We start from the raw sequence: 9,729 nt of genomic DNA, 5'->3' as shown, positions 1-9,729 counted from the left end.
CTCGTTCCCCGCGCTCCTCGCCGCCTCCCCGAGCTCCGGCCACCGCGGCCACGATCTCCGGCGAGTTCTTCACTCCGGCATGAACAGTGTTTTCCGGCGAACCTCGACATCCGCGCCAGATCTGGATCTGGGATCCCGACGGTTGACTTTTTCCTCAGAAACCCTAATTTTTATGCATACTTTGACCCGCCGTAACTTTGCATCCGTAGCTCCGATTTGGGCATATAGTATATCAAAATGTTCGTCTCGACGAGTACATCATTTCATTCCATTGAATCATTTTCATTTGAGCTCATCTTCATGCCCTAAATGCTGTTAGAAGAGGGCTTCGTGAGTTAATTGTCAGATCTGCTAGTTCATCTTAGACTTTTGTCATTTTTGCCATGATTATTGTGTGCATGATATGCTTGTGAGTCCTATAGATGTTTTGTTTAGGATTTTATTATATTTCCAGAGGTGCAACCCATGCATTTTTGTGATGTGTGTGGTGACTTGTGCAAGCTTGCAAATTGAGGCACCCGGTAAATCTGTTTTCAGGGACTTAGTGAAAACTACTAAGTCTGGGATTATTTAGTTCATGATGCCATATGTTCAGCTTGTTTCCTAGTGATCCGTGCCTCTTTTGAGGATGATCAGTAAAGGAGTTTTGTTAATCATATTATTCTCTATCCATCCATGTCTTTACTTGCAGTTATGGAGCACCCTAGCTTGAGTCAATCGAGGTCTACTTTTGCTTCGTTGTAAATCTGGGCAGATCGTCAACTCGTTTGCGATTTTGCCGATGCTATTGTAGTTGATCCGTGCATGCTATGCCTTTGTTCTTGCCATGTCTAGCTAGAATTTTGTGCCTTCTTAATGGATGTATGCTTGCCATGAGTTCTTGCCATGTCTAGCTAGAATTTTGCGATTTTGCTAGAATTTTGTTCTTGCCATGACTTGTACCGTAGTGAGTGCATCGAGCTCGTTTACAAGCCTTCGTGAGTTATATTTTAGCATGTCTCAGTTTTCACTCAGTCTGAAAACTGATTGTGTTTTAGCTATGTTCGTGGGCTTGTTAGTATATTTTGTGAACCCTTTTGGCCCCAGGTCACTTTGGGTATTTTGTTAAGCTTGTTGAGTAGCTCCATTCCATGTTCTTCTTTGTCATAATCAGGTCATGTATCATGTTATTTTGTTGCTCTGAAGAGGGCTTCATGATCTGAAATTTCAGACAAGTGTTAATTTCACTAAGTCTGAAATCTGTTTTGCATTTGCGTTTTTGACATGCTTGTTGGATCCTCATAATGGATGAATTGGCCGTGGCTCAGTGCTAGTCTTTTGTTAAGCATCTTGTGTGCATCCCTGCCATGTATTTTGTTGTCATGATTGGTCGTTGTAGCATGTTCGTTTCATTGCATTTATATGCCTACTTGCTGTAAATTGCATACCGGTGTCATTCTTAAAACGCTTGCCATTTCCAAACCGTAACTCCGATTCCAATGATCTTTATATCGTTTTCAAGCGATTTCATCCCCTATTTCTAGTGGCACACTTGGTTTTCCAAGTTGAGGCCAGGTTCATGCATTTCCTGTCATATCTTGCATTTTGCATCCCGCATCGCATCCCGCATAGCATACCATCTTTGCATCTTATTGTTTGAGCTTGCACGTGGTTGATTGTATCCTTGTTGCTTGTTTGTCTTGTTTGGGTAGAGCCGGGAGACGAGTTCGCTAACGAGGAGCCCGTTGAGTTTGCTTTTGAGGATCCAGTCAACTCTGACAGCTTTGCAGGCAAGATGATCATACCCTCGAAATCACTACTATCCTTGCTATGCTAGTTTGCTCGCTCTTTGCTATGCCAATGCTACGATGCCTACCATTTGCTTGTCAGCCTCCCAATTGCCGTGTCAAACCTCTAACCCACCATTGTCCTAGCAAACCATTGATTGGCTATGTTACCGCTTTGCTCAGCCCCTCTTATAGCGTTGCTAGTCGCAGGTGAAGATTGGAGGCCGTTCCTTGTTGGAACACCTTTTATTTACTTGTTGGGATATCATTATATTGCTATGTTATCTTAATGCATCTATATACTTGGTAAAGGGTGGAAGGCTCGGCCTCTCGCCTAGTGTTTTGTTCCACTCTTGCCGCCCTAGTTTCCGTCATATCGGTGTTATGTTCCCGGATTTTTGCGTTCCTTACACGGTTGGGTTATAATGGGAACCCCTTGATAGTTTGCCTTGATTAAAGCTTTTCCAGCAATGCCCAACCTTGGTTTTACCATTCGCCACCTAGCCTCTTTTTCCCTTGGGTTACCGGAGCCCAAGGGTCATCTTATTTTAACCCCCCCCCCCCGGGCCAGTGCTCCTCTGAGTGTTGGTCCGACCGAGTAGACTGCGGGGCCACCTCGGGGCAACTTGAGGGTTGGTTTTACTCGTAGGATGTCTCATCTGAGTGTGCCCTGAGAAAGATATATGTGCAGCTCCTATCGGGATTTGTCGGCACATTCGGGCGGTGTTGCTGGTCTTGTTTTAACCTGTCGAAGTGTCTTGAATAACCGAGATACCGAGTCTGATCGGAACATCTTGGGAGGAGGTCTATTCCTTCGTTGACCGTGAGAGCTTGTCATGGGATAAGTTGGGACTCTCCTGCAGGGATTGAACTTTCGAAAGCCGTGTCCGCGGTTATGAGCAGATGGGAATTTGTTAACGTTCGGTTGTAGATAACTTGAACCTTAATTAATTAAAATGAATCAACTGAGTGTGTTGCCGTGATGGCCTCTTCTCGGCGGAGTCCGGGAAGTGGACACGGTGTTGGAGTAATGTTCGCGCAGGTTGTTCTCTAGATTCTCGCTCGCGCTTTGCCTCCTCTTCTCGCTCTCTTTTGCGTATAAGTTAGCCACCACATATGCTAGTCGCTTGCTGCAGCTCCACATATTTATTGCCTTACCCTTCCTATAAGCTTAAATAGTCTTGATCGCGAGGGTGCGAGATTGCTGAGTCCCTGTGGCTCACAGATACTATAACTCCAGATGCAGGTCCAGGTGATTCCACTCTAGATGACGAGTATGAGCTCAAGTGGGAGTTCGATGAAGACTCTCAGCGATACTATGTTTCCTTTCCCGATGATCAGTAGTGGTGCCCAGTTGGGGGTGAACGGGACCGTGTCGCATGTTGGGTTCTCTTTTATTTTAGCACCGTAGTCGGGCCTTGAGTGTTTGGATGATGGATGTTATTTTTGTACTTTGATGTGACGTGGCGAGTGTAAGCCAACTATGTTATCTCCCCTTTTTTATTCACATTACATGGGATGTTGTGAAGATTGCCTAACTTGCGACATATGCCTTCAATGCGATTATGTCTCTAAGTCGTGCCTCGACACGTGGGAGCTATAGTTGCATCGAGGGTGTTATAGCTTCCCTCTACGAAGGGTCTATCTATTTTACTTTTATGTTGAGTCATCATCCTCTTATTAAAAAGCACCAGTTGGAGAGCACTGCTGTCATTTGCATTCATTACTGTTAGTTTACATTGAGTATGACTTGACTGGATCTGTTTTACATGAATTACAATGTCTAGTCAGTCCTTGATCTTTAAAGGTGCTCTGCATTTATGTTTTGCGGTCTCAGAAAGGGCTAGCGAGATTCTATCCTGTTATATCATATTATGATTGTTTTGAGAAAGTGTTGTCATCCGAGATTTATTATTATTTCTCGCGAGTTGATTATGCCATTGATATGAGTAAACATGAGAACTAAGCGTTATTGCGAATATGGTTAGTTCATAATCTTTGCTGAAAACTTGAATGCTGCCTTTACATATTTACAACAACAAGAGCAAACAGAGTTTGTAAAAGTTTTCCTTTATCACTTTTAGTTTGTTAACTGAATTGCTTGAGGACAAGCAAAGGTTTAAGCTTGGGGGAGTTGATACGTCTCCGTCGTATCTACTTTTCCAAACACTTTTGCCCTTGTTTTGCACTCTAACTTGCATGATTTGAATGGAACTAACCCGGACTGACGCTGTTTTCAGCAGAATTGCCATGGTGTTATTTATGTGCAGAAACAAAAGTTCTCGAAATGACCCGAAACTCCACGGAGCGTCTTTTTGGGAATAATAAAAAATACTGGCAAAAGATCAAGACCAGGGGGCCCACACCCTAGCCACGAGGGTGGGGGTGCGCCTGCCCCCTGGGCGCGCCCCCTACCTCGTGGGCCCCCTGGAGCTCCTCCGACCTCAACTCCAACTCTATATATTCACTTTCGTGGAGAGAAAAAAATCAGGGAGAAGGATTCATCGCGTTTTACGATATGGAGCCGCCGCCAAGCCCTAAAACCTCTCAGGAGGGCTGATCTGGAGTCCGTTCGGGGCTCCAGAGAGGGAAATCCATCGCCGTCGTCATCATCAACCATCCTCCATCACCAATTTCATGATGCTCACCGCCATGCATGAATAATTCCATCGTAGGCTTGTTGGACAGTGATGGGTTGGATGAGATATATCATGTAATCGAGTTAGTTTTGTTAGGGTTTGATCCCTAGTATCCACTATGTTCTGAGATTGATGTTGCTATGACTTTGCTATGTTTAATGCTTGTCACTAGGGCCCAAGTGCCATGAGTTCAGATCTGAACCTATTATGTTTTCATCAATATATGAGAGTTCTTGATCCTATCTTGCAAGTCTATAGTCACCTACTATGTGTTATGATCCGACAACCCCAAAGTGTCAATAATCAGGACCACTCCCAGTGATGACCGTAGTTTGAGGAGCTCATGTATTCACTATGTGTTAATGTTTTGGTCCGGTACTCTATTAAAAGGATGCCTTAATATCCCTTAGTTTCCGCTAGGAACCCGCTGCCACGGGAGGGTAGGACAAAAGATGTCATGCAAGTTCTTTTCCATAAGCACGTATGACTATATTCAGAATACATGCCTACATTACATTGATGAATTGGAGCTAGTTCTGTGTCACCCTAGGTTATGACTGTTACATGATGAACCACATCCGGCATAATTCTCTATCACCGATCCATTGCCTACGAGCTTTCCATATATTGTTCTCCGCTTATTTACTTTTCCGTTGCTATTGTTACAATCACTGCAAAATACCAAAAAACATTACTTTTGTTATCATTACCTTTTGCTACTGTTACCAGTACTATCATATTACTTTGATACTAAATACTTTGCTGCAGATATTAAGTTTCCAGGTGTGGTTGAATTGACAACTCAGCTGCTAACACTTGACAATATTCTTTGGTTCCCCTTGTGTCGAATCAATAAATTTGGGTTGAATACTCTACCCTCGAAAACTGTTGCGATCCCCTATACTTGTGGGTTATCATTTGACCGATAAAGATCTTCGTAGAATATGTGGGATCCAATATGAACATCCAGGTTCTACTATTGGTTATTGACCAGAGACGTGTCTCGGTCATGTCTACATAGTTCTCGAACCCGTAGGGTCCGCACACTTAACGTTCGGTGACGATCGGTATTATGAGTTTATGTGTTTTGATGTACCGAAGTTTGTTCGGAGTCCCGGATGAGATCGGGGACATGACGAGGAGTCTCGAAATGGTTGAGTCGTAAAGATTGATATATTGGAAGGCTATATTCGGACATCGGAAAGGTTCCGAGTGATTCGGGTATTTTTCGGAGTACCACAAAGTTACGGGAATTCATATTGGGCCTTAATGGGCCATACGGGAAAGGAGAGAAAGGCCTCAAGGGTGGCCGCGCCCCTTCCCCATGGACTGGTCCGAATTGGACTAGGGAAAGGGGGCGCCCCCTTCCTTCTTTCTCCTTCTCCCTTCCCTTTTTCCTATTCCATGTAAGAGGTGGAATCCTACTAGGACTCCACACTTTGGGCGCGCCCTATGAGGGCCGGCCTCCTCCTCCCTCCGTCCTTTATATACGTGGCCAGGGGCACCCCGTAGACACACAAGTTGATCATTGATCTCTTAGCCGTGTGCGGTGCCCCCCTCCACCATAATCCACCTCGGTCATATCGTAGTGGTGCTTAGGCGAAGCCCTATTCCGGTAGCATCATCATCACCGTCGTGCTGATGAAGCTCTCCCTCGACACTCTGCTGGATCGTGAGTTCGTGGGACGTCACCGAGCCGAACGTGTGCAGATCGCGGAGGTGACGTACTTTCGGTACTAGGATCGGTCGATCGTCAAGACGCACGACTACATCAACCGCGTTGTCATAACGCTTCCACTTACGGTCTACGGGGGTACGTGGACAACACTCTCCCCTCTCGTTGCTATGCATCACTATGATCTTGCGTGTGCGTAGAAATTTGTTTGAAATTACTGCGTTCCCCAACAGACATCGCTAGCTACGCTAAAGTACCATCCCACCGCCAGAACCACGAAGCCGACACGTCCACGAGCGTCGCCGACAGCGAGGAAGAGTAGTGCATGGTAGGCCGCCGATCGGGTCCCAAGTACGCCACAACTCCTCCCCTCCCATTGAAGCCAAGCTTGATGAGATCAACATCATCAGCTGATTAGTCGCTTGATGGTGACATGAAGGCGGACAACTTCACTTCCCGGGGCTCATGGCTGCGAAGGTGGAGGCTATGGAGGAAGAGGTGGAGAGCGCCGAGGCGGAACAAGAGAAGGCGAAGACGGCCAGACATGAGGAACGGGCACCGACGATCATTTAGATTAGGTTTAGAGTAGGGTTTAGTTAAAAAATGTCTAAAATGTAATGAATTTTGTCATGTTTATATGAAGGGAAACATTTGGTTTCATCCGGCGGATTGCACACGCCGTCCACTGCTTCATCCGTGTGACGTGTGTCCTGCTGACTCACCTAACACTACCTCTTACGGTTTTGTAACCGAGCCCTTGTCGCAGTCTTCCCACCGCAACAACTCGTACGTTGTAGGATATGGATCTGGATCCCTCGAGCATAGTTGCCTCTCGTGTTCCTCCCAAGCTCCCGTTCTTCCTTTAATTTATGCAGCATTATTTATGTTGCAAAAGTCCTTGCACAACATCATGTATGCCGCAAAAAAGTGAAGACGGAAACAACTACAACATAATCTTTGTTAAATGTTTCTGCAACATGAGCTATGTTGCAAAAAGAGTTCTGCAACACCGACTTTGTTGCAATAATGAGGATGAGCTAGGCCGTTGGTTGGATTAGATCTAATGGCCGCTGAGGGGTCAATCTTTTCAGATTATCTGCCGGCGGAAGCGCTGCCCTTATATGACTGTCATCCGGTTTGAATGAAGTTCGCCCGGTTTGTGTAAACATTAGCCGAAATATATGCAGGCAGTGATGAATGACCGGCTTCCGTATTCGTGTCCTCGGGCTGATCCCCAATCAACGGACGGATGCGGAATAGAATTTACAAGTCATCTTTGGAGACGTCCTTTGTGACTCTTGGTCTTGGGACGCCTCGCTGTCACCCTCAACGGAGCACCACGGGAGGCCGAATTGCCCCGAGTGGACTTCTCCGCATGCAACCTCCCTGGCCCCTGGGTGCGGGCTGCGAAACCCCATGCCCCCCGCGCACGCGGCGTCCGCCCGCGTATACCAAGTGGAGCCGAGCCGGGCTGCCACAGCCGCCCCATGCTCCCACAAATACAATACTTCTGCCTGCTCGACAAGGGCTACCCCCCTCTAAAAAGTAGACGACGCCGATAAGAGCCGAAAAGCAGAGGGCTCGTACTCGCGGCAGCGGCAGCGGCAGCGGCAGAGAGTGGCGTCTTGGCTATAAAAGGGCGGCAGCAGCAGCAGCTGGGGAGAGTGAGCTCTTATGAGGTGTGCGTGCGTGCGTGGAGTGGAATAGTGGGAGTGCGTGAGCAAAGCACACTGCACCACACACTAAAAAAGGGTTTATCTTATTTTAACCGGGGCGCCACCATTGCTGTCGCCTCCCTCCGCCGCTTTCGATCTTTTCGCTCCCACCCCCCCTCCCCCCTGTCTGCCTTTCTCTCACTTCTGGCAGGCGGGGACGGCGGGGAAGACACACAGAGAGAGAGAGAGAGGGAGCCGCCACTATTTAGTCAGTTCCCTACACCAGTCCCTACGGGCGTTTTCTTTCACAAAAGCAGCAGGAGGAGGCGGGCCGGCGGCGGCAATGGAGACCGGGGGCAGCGGCGGCGGCGGCGACGGCGGCGGGAGGCGGCCCGGGGACGACCTCCACGGGCTCAACTTCGGCCAGAAGATCTACTTCGAGCAGGACGTGGCCGGGTCCTCCTCCTCGGGTGGCAGGAGGGGCAAGGGCCCCGCCCCCGCCCGAGCAGGAGGCGGGGGCGGAGGGCCAGGAGCCTCCACCCCCGCGGCCGCCGGCAGCGCCTCGCAGCAGCAGCAGCAGCAGCAGCCGAGGTGCCAGGTGGAGGGGTGCGGCGTGGATCTGAGCGGCGGCAAGACCTACTACTGCCGCCACAAGGTGTGCCTGGAGCACTCCAAGGCGCCGCTCGTCGTCGTCGCCGGCATCGAGCAGCGCTTCTGCCAGCAGTGCAGCAGGTACCGCCCCCTCTCTTCCTCCCCGCCACAACCGGCAATTTGAGCTTCAGCCCCAGCAACCCGCGCCTCGGATTGCTCCGTTTTCGCTCCTCCCGCGCTTGCCGCGTGTTCTTGCGCCACTGTTACACTCGTGACACACCTCGAACTCCACCGCCGTGGATGGATCCTGGCATATGTTTTTTCCCTCCCAGCATGTGGCTCGCTACCAGACCAGCAAGCAGCATGCAAAGTGTAAAAAACACTGTCCAGGTTCTGCAATTGGCCTATGCATTTTTTGTTGTACTTCTTTGCTTGGCCGCATCCAGAAAAGAGAGAAATTCCCAAGTGATGACGCATGGGCGTGTGTGTGTGTGTGTGGTGCGCTGCTCCTGCTTGTGCGCGTTGGTGAAAACAAAAACAAAAACTAAAAAACAATGTAACATTTGGTTGGGCAGGTAGAATCTGACCAGAATAGTAAGGGACAGAAAGTTGTACAACCTGAAATTCTTGTCCGAGTGGCACATATAGTAAGCCTAGATTTCTTTTTCTTCACCTCCTTGCTGTACTGTACGCTATGCTAGGATGCGAGTGAGAATGGGTAGTAGTAGCAGCAGCAGCAGTACAGCCGTGGTACGAGTGCTACTGTACTAAATTTAATACCCCGCCCTAGCGATAGTACAGGACATAGTAGAAAAATGGAATGCCAAAGAACTGTCAATTTGAAATCAGGATTCACCAATCAGAAACCATTAATTCTTGTTTTGTTCATCTCAGCCATGGCCAAATACAGTGTTTGTTTCGAGATTTATTTGAAAAAAATACCGGCACACGCAACAATCCTAATAAGCCTTTGTTAAGAACAAAATCTTGAAGCAGCATTTCACTTATGTTTGAAAGATGGAGCATCACTTATGACCCTTGTTTGAAACATAAAGCATCACTCATGAATGTTGTTTGAAAGATGAAAGCGTCACTTATGACTGCTGTTGTATTGTACTACCATAAGCCTTTGCACGTTTCCACTATCTAGGAATGATTACAGGTGTTCTATCCACATGGCCCTGTTTCCCCCCCTGGTCTTGATGCGTGGATCTAATCATGAAAAGTCGTTTCTTTGGTTACCGCATTAGATTAAGATAAAACCATTGGTTTTGCCTGCGCCGATGCAGCTTTTCACATGCCATGTGATTTGCCCTGCTAGTTTATTCATTTTGATGCATGCTTGGTATTAGGATACTAAGCCAGAATCTGGCTCTTGATTGCAGTGTTAGCGCCCCCCTCCC

General features: G+C 47.8%; 1 protein-coding gene across 2 annotated transcripts in view; it reads left to right on the top strand.

Annotated features, from left to right (window-relative positions):
- The first annotated feature begins 7,939 nt into the window (after nt 1–7,939).
- LOC119302043 (squamosa promoter-binding-like protein 17) overlaps nt 7,940–9,729 on the top strand; it is a 3,434-nt gene continuing 1,644 nt past the window's right edge. The window contains exon 1 of one of the 2 annotated variants that reach the window (XM_037579060.1): nt 7,940–8,467. In XM_037579060.1, coding sequence (XP_037434957.1) covers nt 8,079–8,467 — 389 coding nt within the window. In that variant the 5' untranslated portion in view covers nt 7,940–8,078. The remainder of the gene's footprint in view (nt 8,468–9,729) is intronic. The other variant, XM_037579059.1, reaches the window with a different exon arrangement.

This window comes from Triticum dicoccoides, chromosome 5A (assembly GCF_002162155.2).
Source record: "Triticum dicoccoides isolate Atlit2015 ecotype Zavitan chromosome 5A, WEW_v2.0, whole genome shotgun sequence".
In the NCBI taxonomy this organism is placed as follows: Eukaryota; Viridiplantae; Streptophyta; class Magnoliopsida; order Poales; family Poaceae; genus Triticum; species Triticum dicoccoides.
This window is presented reverse-complemented; position numbering and strand designations above follow the sequence as displayed.